The sequence below is a fragment of the Macrotis lagotis genome, chromosome 2, assembly GCF_037893015.1.
Source record: "Macrotis lagotis isolate mMagLag1 chromosome 2, bilby.v1.9.chrom.fasta, whole genome shotgun sequence".
Lineage (NCBI taxonomy): Eukaryota > Metazoa > Chordata > Mammalia > Peramelemorphia > Peramelidae > Macrotis > Macrotis lagotis.
In genome coordinates, this window is record NC_133659.1 from 227,863,456 (window position 1) to 227,880,158 (window position 16,703).

Consider the following 16,703-nt stretch of genomic DNA (forward strand, 5'->3'; position numbering starts at 1 on the left):
CTCCAGATTAGAATTCTAACTACCCATTCCACCCTAGTTCATCACTTGTCTCAGACCTCCTCCCAGGCCTGCCTACTTCACTGCACTCACCCACTGCAGCTGTCTCCTAAGACCCTTGATGGCCCTTTTGTTGGCCCCAGATTGGGAGTGGCACACAATCAGTGTAAGGCTTGGAGGAAACAGAAAAACAGAAAATAACAAATCTCATTCTTCATTTAGTCCCATGCACATTTTCCCTATTCTTGACTGCTTTTCTCTCAGCTCACTCACCTCCCTGCTGCAGCACACCTCTCCCCACATCTGAGGTCCCTCCCTATCTCCAGTTGGTGATTCACATCATATAAAACATACTTTATAGTCAAGATAATGGATTGCTTTTTCCTTTATCTCAATGGTCCTGGATTTCTCTCTTCAACAAGGTCAAAATCAACCCAAAAGGGTATTTGGGAGCAACAGTCTACAAAATATAGGTAAGCCTCACTCTTCCCATCTCATCCCAATTATTTACTAAGTATTTAGTAGCACTAAACCACAATTTTAGATTTTGAACTTGTTTCTGGAGCAAAGAACATTTTGCATGAAGATCTTTCTTTTTTTAAATGATTGTAGGATCATAGATTTAGAACAAGAAAGTACTTTGAGGTCATTCCTCATTTTACAAATGCCTAAAATGAGGCCCTGAGAAGAAAAGGGAAGGAAGAAGATATTTCTAGTGTCCTTTCATTGCTGGTCTACAGTTAATGCAGATGTAAATCAACATCAGTGTAGCCAGCATGGTGAGAATAAATAATAGAAACTGTCACTAGTTAACTTGATTGACAGCTCAAAGAACCAGTGATCTTCATGAAAAGAGGGAGGAAAAATGGCTGTCTTCCTAGCTCTATAATTATTTCAGGGGTTCCATTAGCACAGAATTCCAACATAAAATTTGGTCATCAATCTTTTTTCCAGTCTCTCTGTGCTTCCCATCTTCACATATATCAGACTGATTCTACCCATTCATTTATTCATTTAACATGCATGTACCAAGAACCTACATATACAGCTTCCAGATGTATCAGCCTTTTGTCCTTTGACTTTTGTACCCCATTCCCCATCTCCCAACCTCTGACCCAGAGGTGGTACCTAAGTAAGATAAGGATGGGATACCAGAAGGCATTGGAACCAAAGTAATGAAAGACTTTCTGAGCTGATGGTGAGAGTCGCATGGCCACTGTCTTTGGAACCACCTGCCAGGGTGCTGAGTAGTTGGAGAAGAGGCCACAATTTACAGAGGAATGGATACTGTAGGGGGAAGAGTAGAGAAGGAAGGTCAAGAAGGCTGAAGGAGGGCAGATGCCCCCCCCTTCTACCCCTGAAACTTCTTACCTACTGATGACATAGAGTAAAGGCACAGATGCCACAAGGAGGCCCAGCAGGAGGACTAGTTGGAAGAAGAAGGTGGCACTGGAGGCTTGGAAGAGGCGAGGGGAGGGCTTGCAGTTTCTGAGGAGAGTGTACTGTTGGGAGGTGAGAGAGGAGAGATTCAGTAGGATATATTTTTCTAGATTTCAAAGGCAGAATGGTCATAACCCAATGTTTATTGTGACTTCCCTGTCCAATGTCTTCACATTTGCTAAAGCACCATAGCTGGCTTCTCTCTCCTGCTATAGGGAAGATTCTTGGTAAACCATCTCTTCCAGAGACATGATTAAGGTTAAGCAACTGAGGCTTTGCTCTAGGGAACCAACTTGGGGGATTGCATTTCCATTCTGCTATTGTCTCGAATGGATCTTTTCCCATTTTGTCACCTCCCAAGTTCTGAGTACCCATTGACTTGGTTAGTACTCTCTGGGAGAAAGCACAGCTTCAAGGGTACACTGTTCTTTTTGTCACATGGACACATTTCTCAATTGAATTTAGTCCAGGAAAAATATTCTAGTTTAAGCTCTTATATCCCCATTTAGGGATAGTGATCTAATCATTTATCTCCTCAGAACTTCTCCTGGACTTTATATATTTTTTTCTTTTCCTTTCTTTTTTCCAACTAGGTGCACAGTGGATAGAGCACTGGGACTGGAGTCAGGAATACCTGAATTCCAATCATGTCTCAGACACTACCTGTGTAATCTTGGGAAAATCATTTAATCTGTTTCTTTAACTGAAAATGGAGATAACCCACATTGCAGGAGAAACAAAAGAGATAATATTTTCAAAATGTTTAGCAATATATATATATATATATGTATATGTAGTTGACACTGTATAAATCCTTATTTCCTTTCCACTGAAGGCTTCTTACCTTCTTGACATAAAAGGTGAAGAAGATGAAGATACTGCTGAGTAGGGGCAGTAGGGGACAGTAAAAAAGCCCCATCCAAGTGACTGTCTGTCCAGCAACAATGTCCAGCACATTCTTGGGCACCAGAAATTCTTCTCTGCCCAGCCAGACCCAGAACTGTCCTGAAAAATGATCCACCAGCAGCCTGAAGTGAAGAGGGGAATAAGGGTACCACTGAATATCTCCTAAGCACCATATATATATAAATAAGTAAGAGACACTTATCTCTTACTTGAGATTGTGGAACTGTAGGATGTCAAAGCTGAAGGGAGCAGAATAGGTTGCAATGAGGTAAAGCACTTGTCCATGGTCAAAAAGGCATCTGCATACAGCTTAGAGTTTCCTATGGGCAGGCCAGATGCCCTCACATTTTTCTTATGCTTTTTACACATACATTCTCTCTCTTTGTGAATCTCTGTCTCTGTGTCCCTCCATTTCTCCCTTCCTCTGTCTCCCTCTTTCTTTTCTATCCTTCTCTGTTCCCCTTCCCTTCTTCCCTTCCTCTCTCCCTTCTTCCCTTCCTCTCTCCTCTTCTCTTTCTCTCCTTTCCTTTCTCATTTCATTCTGTCTCTTTCTCTCCCTTCCCATATACATTTATACTAATCACAGGTATATACACATTTTGATCCAGATATGTAATACCCATATATACTTACATAAATGTGGGTTTATCCTGTCCATAGTTAGACAGGTAAACACAGAATGATGTCTAACCCCTGACATATCTTCCTTAGTTTCATTTTCTTTATCTCCCAGAACAACTAAGATAGGACAAGATTAGGATTCTTACCTCCGAGGTAGGGTGACCAGGAAGGCAAAAACCAACATGAGGAAGAAGTCAAACATGCTCAGCTTGTATAACTCTTGACCCACTGTAGTCTCCCAGCACTGCAAGTGGAAAATAGAGCAGATTCCAATGACCCACCCTTTCCCCCTCACTGTTATCTTGTCTATTCCCCATTCAGTCTTCTAGAAAAGAGGCACAGGGCCGTTAAGTGTGCACAGGGTAGAATACTGGCCTTGGAGTCAGGAGGACCTGTGTTCAAATTGGACCTCATACACTTAATGATGACCTAGTTTTGTGACCTTGGGCATGTCACTTAACTCCATTGCCTTGCAAAAATTAAAAAGAAAAGAAAAGAAAAAGAAAAGAGGTACCCAGGGAGTACTAATCTCACTTGTATTCTGATGTGGTCCCAACCCTAAAAGCAAGTTATCTGATTGATCTGATCAATGATGGAGAAGGGAGAGGAGAGTTCAGAGTCAAGTGCCTCAGGTCTCTTACCAACATTTCCAAAGTAGGCAGGAAAAGATAAAAGGAAAGATCTGAGAACTGAGGGGAGACTGAGCCATGTCACTATCTAATTGTGATGCCTAATTTTCCTGATATCTGAAAAGGGGCAGTACTCCAGGTTCCCCTCTTCCTCAGCCTGAGCTGCTTGTTACCTGGTCATATTGATTATAGGCATGGGGCTCACAGCTGGACTGGGCACTTACATCATTACATTGTTCAGCTTGTTGTCTCAGTGAAAAAAGGAACATGCCCAAGCTAGACAGCTTCAGAACCACGCACCTGTGGAAATCCAAGTCATAGAGTGAAGAGGAGAGAACCCAGCCTTTGGAGGTACCCACTGCATGCCCAGGTCATTAAGACTGAGTAACACAGACCTGGGGAGGCACTTACTGGATATGGAAGTGGAAGGTGAAGTCAGGATGGGCTTCAGGGGCCTGCCATATCTGGAATTAGACTACCCTTCTAGTGACTCTCTGACTTTGGAAAAAGTTGGTTCCTAGAACTACTTCTGTTATACTATTTTTCTGGAGAATCTCTAGGAAAGAATGTCCCAAGGCCTGGGCCTAATAAGGAAAGATTAAGATCCATAGATCACATGTATATAAATATATAAAACTGTTAAGAGTGGCTAGAGCTACAGTAGGTTATACTCATGGTTTACCCATGATCTCTGACAACTGTATCCAGGGGTGTTTAGAAGAATAAAGTGGCTATCATTTATGAAGTCATCCTCTCAAGGGTTTTTCCTAAGAAATGGAAAGTTGTGATGATCGCCTTCTCACCAATCATACTGGTATTATGGCTGAGTAATGCCATTGTAGATATATCAGATACTAATACATATGCTCTTAACTGTTAACACGTGATAAGGGATAAAACAAGATACTCCTGGGAAGATGTATGAACAATGGAAGCTCTTTGGGCAGATAGGTAGTGCAATGGCTAGAGCACTGACTTTGGAGTCAGTTCAAATCTGGTCTCAGACACTTGACTCTTACTAGCTGTGTGACCTTGGGTAAGTCACTGAACCCTGATTGCCTCACATCCGGATCTATCTCCAATCATCAGCCCCTGGACCCTGATGGCTCTGGAGGAAAAAGTGAGGCTGGTGACTCAACATAGCACTCCCCTCCCTCAAATCCAATTCATGTGCTTGTCATGGCATCATCTACCTGATGTTGTGATCTTCAAAAATGAAGGACAGACATTACAGAAGTCAGAAAAACTGAGGAGAGCTGGGATATTTTAATATGAGTTCATTAGGACTTGCACAACTGCTCAGAAAACTAAAAGAGAAAGAACCTTGTTTCCTCAGCATCTAACAGAGCTGAGAGAGGACATCCTTTGCTTGTGTTGATAGCCAAAGTTTATGCATGAAACAAATTTATCAGTGAGGCAGGTGGAGAAAGACAGGCTGGACTGGGCCAAGCTTGGAAAACTGAACAGAAATAATTCTGAACTCCAGAAAATCCTGAGTACAATTTCTATTTTAAGCTAGATCAATATAGTCTCTTAATTCTTCCTAGTACCTAAAATTGTCCATGTTTCTAAAATTTGTTTCAATGTATCATGTTTGTATCCTTGGATTCCTGTGATCATGTAGTTTCCTATTAATAGCTAGTAGAGTATAATATTTCAATGGCTTACAAGTGAGCAATGCAACCCAAAAGTATGAAAGAACCAAGGTGATAAGGTTACAATCTAAAAAAATTTAGATACTTGGGGTAGCAGGAAATTGAGGGAGTCTCATTTTTGGGGGTCTCTCTGACTTTGTCCAAAAGATAGACTTGTTGGACACCAACATTTCAAAGTCAAGCTCAGGGATCTTATCTTCCTTTCCTAAGGTAATACTGACCAAAAAAGGGTGAGATTGATCTCAGTGTTGGGGGGATAATTCTCCAGTTGGACCAGGAATCCAAACAGCAAGGGCCCCAGACTGTTGACAAGGGAAATGACTCCAGGGGACAGGTACTGAAGGAGCAGAGAGAGGGACTCCTAAGAGAAGAAAGGAATGAGAAGTTTAAGATGGGATAACTTGGGAGGCAGTGATGAGAGGACCCTCAGATGGCAGACCAAAGAGGAAGGAAGGAGATGCCTCACACTTCCAAATTATAAGAATTCATTGTGTGGCTACACCTTTCACTGATTCAAATTGCAACCACTTCCTTGCCTCAGTAGATCTTGAAGGAATTGCTATGGTCAAAAAAAAAAAAAGATAATTCTATCCAAACTGAGCTAGTCTTTTGATAGCTGATATAGACTCTTGATCCTATTCTGAGAGTTTTCTAGTTTGGGAAGACCTTTTATAACTTGGGCTTTTGTGGCATAGCTTTCAAGAAACTTGGTTTGAATCCATACCACAATGAAATATCACAGGGATTAAGGGAAGAATCCTCCATCATTATATTATAATCTAACATTCTGATTATTCTTAATGGAGACTGGTTCCCAGAAGAAGGTTATACCCACTGGTTTAGCCATGAATAATCATGAAGAAGGAGATCTTTACTCACATTTTTGTAGTTCTGAGCAAATGTAGTGGCCCAGTAGATGGCACTGATACCTCCAACCACCAAGAGGCCAATGAATATGTTGAGTCCCACATAAGAAAGAAGCTGTTTGGCCCTTTGTTTTCTTGTCTGCTGCTGTCTCTTCAGGGAGCGCTGTTCCTCTTGGAGCTCAATCTATAATGGAGACATAAGATGATAAGGGTGGGAGGGGATACAGTTAGGGCTAGGTGAGTATATGGACAGGGACAGAGTGAGGTCCACAAAAGAATTATGTTGTACCTAATATAGGCACATGGCCAGATATTGTTGAGAGGATGAATAGGAACAGAAAAGGATCATGCTTGTGGCTGATATAGAGATGTGTTAGAGATAAATATAACTGAGGAATAGGAGTAGGGGACCTGGTAGGGAACATTTCCTTGCTGTATAGTTATTTCCCATAATAACAGCCCACCCAGCACCCCCACTACCGAGGAGGTTCTTCACTACTACTCCCTCTGAATGAATTGAGGGCATGTTTCCTGACACTCACCCTGAGAATATTTTATGTCTTGCAAAAAATACAAAAATATTTGCAAAAATCATATTCTAAGAAATCAAAGCTTCCTTCCTCTTTCCTGTAACTTCTAATTCTTGGATGCTCAAACTTCAGTGAAGAACCTTCAACTCATATTTACCCAGGTTGACCTATTTGGAAGGATTAGTCCTCTCCCCTCTTCCCTTGTAAGCACTGCTTTCCCCACCCTGATTGTGTCATGGACTCTTGTCAAGATGTGGCACCTTGAACTCATTGCTGATGCTGTGTTGCTTGATGCTGGCAGCTTCCTGGCTTCGGATGCAGAAATCCCAGGAGACAAACACCTTGCTGCTGAGTTGGGGTTTGAAATCTTTGCTCAGCAATTGCTTATGGAGCAGCCCCTTCACCATGCTAGACAGAATAGATTTATATATGAGCATATGTGTGTTTGTGTGTGTGTGTGTGTGTGTGTGTGTGTGTGTGTACGTACGTGTGCCCTTGGGAGCTGGGAGAAGAAAGGAGGCAGAACAGTGCCCCAGAATCTCTCAAGCCTTTATTGCCCCAGGGCTTTGCCTTCTCTTCTATAGATCTCCAGGCAGTCATTCTGTCAATCCCAGAGACTAAAAGACTCCTGGTGGAAGTCATTCCCCGGGCATTGAACAGAGATGGGAGGCACACAGAGGAGACAGGACTCCTGCATTCAGGGGACTTGCAGTTAGAGATACCCAATATCTCTGTGGTTACTGAGCAGCCCTGACAAAAAAACTGCCAATTAATTAATTTAAATAATTTGTTATAGACTCATGACTAAATGGAGTTTGGTTTTAGGAAAGAGAAAGAATCTAGATTTAGCCTGGGAGATAGGAGAAGGGGGTAGGGAACAAAGGTTCAAATCTTACCGTCGTACAATCCCACAGAAGCAGAGAAGCAGGCAGATTAGTGGACTGAGGAGGTAGGCCAGGCGAACACTGTACTGGGAATTGCTCTCTGGCCCCATTCGATATGAGCCATAAAAAAGGTAGGTGTTGATGAAAGCCTGTTGTAAGGGGTGTACAAAGAAGGACAGACCCCATCTTAAAGATCAAGAGATTTCTCCCCCATCCCTCAGCCTGATTGTGATCTCCTCCTCTCAAGATAGATTTTGAGAAGGTGGAATTTTCTTGGGTGATAAGATGTATAGGGGCCCATGGTATAGCTTGACCTTTGGATGAGTGTTAAAAAGATGAGAACATTTTGTCCTGAACCTCTGGACAAATTGTCCCTGCCTAGAAATGCATCTGTGGTTTTTGGTCCATCCTTATCCAAGACATCCCCAAAAGATTTAGGGTCTCATTTAGCCTGGTCTACCCTAAAGATACTTCTACCTAGATTTCCCTCTTCTCCCACCTTCTTTTCATTCCTCTGATCAGACAAAGTCACACTCACCCTGCCAGTGAAGATATCCCACAAATGCAAATGGATCTGTTTCAGATTAGGCTGCGGCTCATGGCTGCTAGAACAATTCAATGCTAAGAGAAAGAGGAGCAGGTAAGGTAGAAAGCAGTACCATAACTAGGGCAAGGGGAATGAGGGTTTTGTTCCAGGATGACACAATTTAGAACATGATGATAAGACTTAACAGTCCTTTAGCAATATAGGAACAACTGAGGGTAGCTCCTAGATAGTTAAAAAAGGAAGTTACCAAGAGATCTTCCTTCCCCAAAATTGACTGCCCTTCAGATGAGTTATTCCTTAGCCTAGTTCTATCTTATTCCCCTCTTCTCAGTCTCATGAGGTTTGTGCTACAAAGTGTCCACATTATTACTACCATCCAAATAAAACTGAATCTGACTTAATAAGTTGATTTGAGGATACATTTTGTTCTGATTGCCATGGACAAAAAAAATTGCCAGTTTGGATTCTAAGTAGAATGGCACAAGCTTTTAAAAATTCACTCAAGATCACATATTTCCCTTATCTCCTCACTTTTCTAATATCACCTCACCAATTCAGATATCTCTTATCCCAAAGGAGGTAGAGAAAGGTTGACCAGGAAAAGCTGATTATCATAGATTATTGGAAAATCCTTGGGCTAGGTGGGACCTTAGAGCAACCCCCCCCCACATTTTATGATTGAAGGAATTGAGGAATTGAGCCCTAGAAAGATAAAATGATTTGTCTCAGATTACACAGCTAGGTAACACCAGGACTAGAATGTGAGCTTCCTAACTGCAATTTTCTATTACATTATTCTCTATTGCCCTATTAGCCAAAGAAACGTCAGTCTCTTATCTAGCTGCTTAGGAGCTTTGCAAAGCAAAGTACTGATGGGGTCTCCTCCAAGGACTGTTCTGATCTGCTAGGTCTGGAATTACTGGCGACTCTCAAACTAGTGGAAGCTGATGCAATGAATGGAATGGTGGGTCTGGAGTTCAAATCATGTCTCAGATACTAGCTGTATGACCCTGGGCAAGTAACTTAACTGGTTTCCTTCCGTTTCTACATTATTAATGTGAAAATTATTATTATATCTTAATTATTAATACAGAGTAATAATGGTACCTATAAATTAATAACAGCACATGGACTTGTAAGATTGTTGTGAGGATGAAATAAAACAATTATAAAATGCTTAGCACAGTATCTGCACACCGTGAGCACAATTTATCATTATTATTATTATCATTATTATTATCTGGGCAGGGTAGAACCATCACCCCACAGAAGGCTAGACCACTTCTCATCACTTGGGATCATCAGACAAACATATCTTAGTTGATATTTTCCTTGAGGCTCTCCCCTACAGGTAGGACCTTCTCCCTTCCCTTCTTCCAAGTGCTTCTTAATCTCTTGGTACTTGAACCAATACCCTCATGCCCTCTTCGAGGACCCTTGCCTCTACCTAGATTTCCTCTTCTCCTACTTTCTCTCCATTCCTCTGATCAGACAAAGTGACACTCACCCTGCCACTGAAGATATCCCAAAATACAAATGGATTTGGTTCCTTTAACTTGTTTTTTAAAAAAATATTTTGATAATTATATTTCATATACTGATTTCCTTGATAATCCAATATATTTTATTTATTTTGTCAAAGGTTAAACATGTCTGTATTAGGTTAATTTGACTGTAGCTCTGTGGAGAGGAAGCTGATATCCTCCCCTTCTATCTGCCCCTCCTCCCTGATCCCCTTCTGACCAACAGAACACTCCAGAGCAGACATGGTCAGGCAGGTTAGAACTCGAGGTCAGGAGTTGGCAACTGGACTGCGGAGGCTATAGCAGCTACTCACGGATGTTGCCGGTAGGGCCTGAGTCAGGTGAGTGGAACCAGGCCAGAGGCAGCAGCACTAAACTGCTGGTCAGTAGAAAGGTGAGTAGATTGAGGAACAACAGGAAACGAAGGAAGGTGAAATAGGACTGGATCCCTGTGCCAAAGAGCCCTATGGATCAAAGGAGTAGGAAAGGTTGTTTGGAACAGATAGGATGGCCAGGGGAGATGGGGGGGAGTGGGGGGGCCCAGGAACCTGAAGGAATCAGCTTTACTTCTGGAGGGCTGATTGTTGGATTTTCATTGTGAATATTGACAACTCTGAAATCAGATGCTACATGAATCAGGGGTTGATTTACTTGTTTTGCTGATTGTTTAGACTTAAGAAAGAGATGGAGAAAATGTTAATAAATTCAGAATAAACTGAGAAATGTGTCATCTCTATATTACATCCTTCACCCTGAAGTTGATTGTTAAATATTTACCAATTTATCTCTGAGCAACAACTACTGCAATGGGGAGGGCTTTTCATATTGAGTTATTCAGATAGCCGCTCCCTACAAAGTGCACACACGTGCGTGTGTGTGTGTGTGTGTGTGTGTGTGTGTGTGTGTGTGTATAACGCATATGAGAGCATATGTTGAAACTCTATGCCTCCTTTAGACTAAGGTCCTTTCAGAAACCTTGGGTCCTTGAAAACTTCTGTCCATATCTCTTCCTCCTTAGACTAAGGATAGTAGGGGAGGGGGGGAAAGGATATAAGGTTATAGAGTTGGCCAAGGACTGAACTCCACATGCAAAACTATCCTCTGAGAAAGGCATGCGTGAGGGTCATCCCTATGCTACCAGATGCTTCATCAGGACAAAATCTATCCATAGTTAAACTTTGTATCTCTCCTACTTCCAGTACTCAATACTGGGCTCCGAGTTAGTAAATTCTTGCAGTTATTGCAATTGTTGTTTGGGATAGGGGTATGTACATCCCAGACGGCAGCATAAATATGGCCACGGAGGAACTACAGAGGGTAGTGTCAATTCACCTACTTGTTTTAGTTCACCATAGGTGAACCTCAGGTTTTTGCAGTATCAAGTCAGTCCTGAAGGTAACCTCCCTGAGTCCCAGCAACAGGCATGGGACATAGCTCCTATGGACAGTTTTCCTCAGATTCATTGGTGGGGATTTGAAATGAGGTTGAGTTGGGAATATAACTTCTTTCATTGGATCCAAAATAACCACCCAGAGATTCTCTTGCCAAGGGGGTTAGTTGCCTTGGGAACTGGAGGGAGTGGATTGGCTGAAGCATCAACACGATGCCTACATAGATTTGGGACTTGATCAATAGGACCCCTGTGATGTTCCCATACCATGTTCAGAATTGGACATTGAGACTAGCTCTCCACCCTGTCTGACTGTGATAGGCAGAGTGGGATGAGGAAGATAATTAGAAGTATTATGGAGGTTTTTTGGGGGTGGGGAAAAGATCCTACCGCCAATCTCATAGAGGTCAGTTTTCCAGAGCCCAAAAGTTCCCATAAACCTGTGACCCACATCCAGGAACTGCTGATGGACTTGTTGCCATTTCTTCTTCCACTGTTCCCAGAAAGAGGTCTTTACCCCATCTGGCTCCCGGAGGTGCCTGGAAGAAGGGGATGGTGGTGAAAGGGGCACCTCCAAATTCTAGCTTCTTGCTTCTCACCTGCCTATGCTGTCTACCCACTTGCAAGACAAAGGGGAGTTCTAAAATTGTTTGGCAATGAAAAATCAATTACTTCTTCTTGAATCTGATATTATATTTCTTGCCTCCATGCTGTAATCTGTAGAATGTAGTCCAACCTCATTTCTGCCTCTCAGAAATCTCTTCCTTTGAGGTTGATTACTCAGGGGTCAATTCCTTCACAACTTTCCCTGATTTCCTTTTACTTAAAATCTCTTACCATAATTTCCCTGGTGCACATAAAATCATAGAGTTACACTGGAAGGGACTTCAGAAACTATCAACCCTTTCACTTAACAGTTTGAGAAAAATGAGACCTAGTAAAATTTAGTGGCTTGCTCAAAGATATAATAAAAGTAATGAAGGAATTTGAACCCAGCTCCTTTGACCTTAGAAGTAATAATTTTTGGGGTGGCTAGGTGGTGCAGTGGATAAAGCACCGGCCCTGGAGTCAGGAGTATCTGGGTTCGAATCCGGTCTCAGACACTTAATAATTACCTAGCCATGTGGCCTTGGGCAAGCCACTCAACCCCATTTGCCTTGCAAAAACCTAAAAAAAAAAAAAGTAATAATTTTTCCACTATGAAAAAATCTCTTTCTGCAGTATCCTTCAACAGAAGGTTCTTTGAGAGAAGTGACCATTTTATTTTTAAACTCTAGATCCCCAGGGCCTTGCCCATAGAAGGTGCTTAATATATCCAAGTCCTGATTAGTTTGAATAATGAAACCCTTAAAGTGGTTGCCTTTTTTGAATCTGCCCTGCATATTTCCATTGACTGGAACCATTTATCATAGTATTTTATACATTTAAATCTTTGAATGATAGCAATTCATATTCATGCAGGGGATTTAATATTCACACTAATCTGGACCATAAATATTTATTGAGTTGAGCTCATTGGTTATCTCAAAATCAGTACCATTAACTTGTTTCTCTATTCCCTGTTTCTTTACTTATTCCCCCATCCCTTTGAATATCATTCCTTTTCTTACTTTTCTTCCTCTAAGTCTCTGAATGGTGCTTCCACTTCCCACTAACTTCTGTTAGGAGGTTCCCTAGAAAACCCACCTGATGAGTCTTTTGTCCATCAGGGCATAAGGCAGTCCCTGAAGTGCTACCTTGGAATTGCATATTTTTTCCATCTCCTCCTCCCAGAGCTCCTCACCCAGTGATACAACTTCAGGGGATTCTAGGTCTGATTGGGTAGACCTCTGTCTTAGGAGAAAAGAGGCCATTTCTGTGGAAGCCTTGATTCCAAAGGATGAGTGGGTTCTAGGTAGTCACCTGAGGAAAATATAGAAAATAGAATTAGTTCCAGGGTTTTGATACCAACAAATATTGACAGAAGAAGTTTCTCCCAGTGTATTCCTTATACCAGTGGAATTCTAGGTCTGTTTTTTTAAGAAAAGTCACTTGAATGTGAATATATAACACCAAGATCCAATTCCCCCCAAAATAGTGAAAAAATATGATTTTTAAAAGATTAACAAACTGTAAATGACCATATGAAAATATCTTCCAAATCATTAATGGTAAAGAGAAATGAAAATTGAATTCTGAGGTTTTACCTGACTCCATGAAAATTGGAAAGAAGGAAAAAAAGATGAAAATAATTAATGTCAGAAGACTGACACTGTTGCACTGTTGATAAAGTGATCCCATAATTTTGCAAAGTGTTGCAAAGTGATCCCACAATTTTGGAATCAGTATGGAATTACACAAGAAAAGTGACCAAACTTTCCCTACTCTTTGACTCGGCAATACCTACCAACCTCAATACCAGTTACTAACTGTTGCAATCAGGTAGATAAACTGAAAAGCCCCAAAAGTACAACACTCTTCAGACCACTGCTCATGCTATCTCTTGACTACAACAATAAGTATCCCAAGAGGTCATTATCCCCTTGGAGATTTGCATTGTTGATTGCTTCTGTAGGTGCTTTGACCTCTCCCTCCTCAGCAGCCACATCTAGGAAAGACACAGAAAACAAAGTTCTTCCGCAGGAGTCTTTGGCATTGTTATCTGGGTAAACATCAGAATAGTATATGATTTGATCAGTAAGAACTAAGATGAAAGAAGATACATTACCATCTGTTTTGCTGCTACATTCTTTTTATGTTATGGTTTTACATTACTTTTTATAAATATTTTATTTGTTTTTCAACTATGTACAATGGTAGTTTCTACTTATCATTTTTTGTAGGGCTCTGAGTTTTACAATATCCCTCCATGCTCCCTTTCCTTTCCCTTCCCCCCAAAGAAGGCATTCTGATAATCTTTACACTGTTTCTATGCAATGCATTGATCAAAATTGAATGTGTTGAGAGAAAAAATAACCCATATCCTTGAGGAAGAAATAAAATATTAGAGACAGGATGATGTAGTACATAAAGCAACTTTTTTTTTTAAATTGAAGGTAATAATCTCTGTTAATTTTGTTTAAACTCCACAATTCTTTCTCTAGATACAGATGGTATTCTCTGTTGCAGATACCCTAAAATTGTCCCTGATTTTTGCACTGATGAAATGAGCAAGTCTGTTAAGGTTGATCATCACTCCCATGTTGTTGTTAGGGTATATAATGTTCTGGTTCTGCTCATCTTGCTCAGCATCAGTTCACACAAATCTTTCCAGGTTTCTCTGAAATCTCATCCTTCCTGATTTCTTTCTTTCTTTTAAGATTTTTCAAGGCAATGGGGTTAAGTGTCTTGCCCAAGGCCACACAGCTAGGTAATTATTAAGTGTCTGAGGTTGCATTTGAACCCAGGTATTCCTGACTCCAGGGCCAGTGCTCTATCCACTGAGCCACCTAGCCACCCCCTCCTGATTTCTAATAGAATAATATAGTTCCATCATATTATATATAGATCTATATCTATATCTATCTATCTATATATATAATATATACACCACAATTTGTTGTCATTCCCCAATTGATGGATATTCCCTCGATTTCTGATTCTTTACCATCCCCAAAAGAGCTGCTATCAATATTTTTATACAAGTGATGTTTTTATCCTTTTTCATGATCTCTTTAGGGTACAGACCCAGTTGAGGTATTGCTGGATCAAAGGGTATGCACATTTTTTTAACGCTTTGGGCATAATTCCAAATTGCTCTCCAGAAAGGCTGGATCAGTTCACAGCTTCACCAACAATGCATTAATGTCCCAGATTTCCCACATCCCTTCCAACATTGATCATTGTCTTTCTGGTCATATTGGCCAGTCTGAAAATTGTGAGGTGGTACCTCAGAGATTGCTGCTATATTCTAAGGACCATTTTCATATTGTCTGGCACTTGGAAATTCCTGTGTGTTACCTTCCTCATTAGAATGTGAGCTCCAGGGCAGCTCAGAGTTGGATAGAGCACTGGAGTCAGGAGGACCTGAGTTTAAATCCAGCCTCAGACACATAATAATTGCCTAGCTGTGTGCTTGGGCAAGTCATTCAAACCCCATTGCCTTAAATAAATACAAATTTAAAAAAAGAATTTGAGTTCCTTCTCATTCATAAAAAGATACTTCTAGCAGCTCTTTTTGTAGTGATGAAGATCTGGAAACTAAGACGATACTCATCAGTTGGGAATAACTAGACAAATTATAGTCTATATATGTAAAGGCATACAATTATGCTGTAAGAAATGATGAAAGGAGTGCTTTCAAAGAAATTTGGAAACAATTGTAAGAACTGAGGCAGAATAAACTGAGCAGAAAGAACAATTTAAATACTAGAAACTCTGGGGCAGCTAGGTGGCGCAGTGGATAGAGCACTGGTCCTGGAGTCAGGAGTACTTGGGTTCAAATCCTGCCTCAGACACTTAATAATTACCTAGCCCTGTGGCTTTGGGCAAGCCACTTAACCCCATTTGCCTTGCAAAAAACCTAAAAATAAATAAATAAATACTTAGAAACTCTGTAAAGGCAAACAACTGTGAAAGACTTAAAATCTTTAACCAAGCACTAGTCCAGAGGATTCATAATGAAACACGCTAGACTAATGCAACTCAGAACATGGACTGAAATATATTTTTTGAACCTGATGATATGTTTGATTATGATTTCTTGCTATAAGGGCTTTGCTTTTCTATCTTTTTCATTGGGGAGGGGGAAAGTGGGAAGAAAAGAAAATCAAATTATACTCATTGAAAAATATTCAATTTGTAAAAAAAAAGAATGTTGAAAGTAGAGACCACCTAGCTAATTCTATTTGTATTCCAATGCTCTGTAAAAACTTAATAAATGCTTTCTCTTTCATTCATTTCCTTCAATCAATCCCTCTGTTAGGCATATGAATCAAGGAACTCAAAGAGAGTAACAGAAGTAATAAAGAAGTGTGGGGGGGAGTGGGAAATGGCTAAAAAAACAAAACAAAACAAACTGTGACATACTGTATTTCCCCCAAAATAAGAGTGAGTCTTAATTTCTGCTCTAAAAAATGCATTAGGGTTTCTTTTCAGGGAATGTTTTATTTTTTCATGAATAACAATCTACATTTATTCAAGTACAAAAATCTATTTTAAGTATTAATATCAATAATATTATTTATTTATGTATAATTATATGTTAATATTATTTTATAATTCAATACTGCCATCATGTTTGCAACGGATGTACTAAAAGTGTCCATCTGGCTGCTAGTCTTAACTGGGGCTTATTTTGGGGGTAGGGCTTATATTATGAGTATCCTTTTTGGCTTTTGGGGAAATACAGTATTAATGTAATGAAATATAATTGTACAGTAAGAAATGATATATGAAGAATTCAAAGAAATATAGGAAGTTGTTTTTGAATTGATACAGAACAAAATCAATGGAATTAAGGGAACCCCTATCAACTCTGACAATAATCATGTAAATGGAAAGAAAAAAGGAAACCCAGAGTTGTGCCTGGCACTTGGTAGATGCTTTAAAGGTTTATTGCCTGACTGACAGTAGATACACCAATGAAAGTCATGGAGAAGAGATAACAAAACAGACATTCCTCTCCCAAGGGGCAACCTTTAGAACTCTAAACTGTTATAGCCATTATACAATATCTGTACTTTCTCTGTTCTTCTCTACCCCTACTTCCATTATATGTATAGTTTAGAATTTTTG

General features: G+C 40.4%; 1 protein-coding gene across 6 annotated transcripts in view; it reads right to left on the reverse strand.

Moving 5' to 3' along the window:
• TMC8 (transmembrane channel like 8) overlaps positions 1 to 16,703 on the reverse strand; it is a 32,736-nt gene that overhangs the window by 14,802 nt on the left and 1,231 nt on the right. For 4 of the 6 annotated variants that reach the window (XM_074225059.1, XM_074225058.1, XM_074225056.1 and 1 more), the window contains exons 2-15: positions 12,675 to 12,890; positions 11,379 to 11,527; positions 9,913 to 10,062; positions 8,067 to 8,149; positions 7,541 to 7,677; positions 6,905 to 7,052; positions 6,128 to 6,298; positions 5,470 to 5,609; positions 3,818 to 3,893; positions 3,111 to 3,208; positions 2,282 to 2,465; positions 1,369 to 1,499; positions 1,126 to 1,284; positions 91 to 169 (exon numbers count right to left, since the gene is read on the reverse strand). In XM_074225059.1, the coding sequence (XP_074081160.1) occupies positions 91 to 169; positions 1,126 to 1,284; positions 1,369 to 1,499; positions 2,282 to 2,465; positions 3,111 to 3,208; positions 3,818 to 3,893; positions 5,470 to 5,609; positions 6,128 to 6,298; positions 6,905 to 7,052; positions 7,541 to 7,677; positions 8,067 to 8,149; positions 9,913 to 10,062; positions 11,379 to 11,527; positions 12,675 to 12,841 (1,872 nt within the window). In that variant the 5' untranslated portion in view covers positions 12,842 to 12,890. The remainder of the gene's footprint in view (positions 1 to 90; positions 170 to 1,125; positions 1,285 to 1,368; positions 1,500 to 2,281; positions 2,466 to 3,110; positions 3,209 to 3,817; positions 3,894 to 5,469; positions 5,610 to 6,127; positions 6,299 to 6,904; positions 7,053 to 7,540; positions 7,678 to 8,066; positions 8,150 to 9,912; positions 10,063 to 11,378; positions 11,528 to 12,674; positions 12,891 to 16,703) is intronic. The other 2 variants (XM_074225057.1, XM_074225061.1) reach the window with 2 other exon arrangements.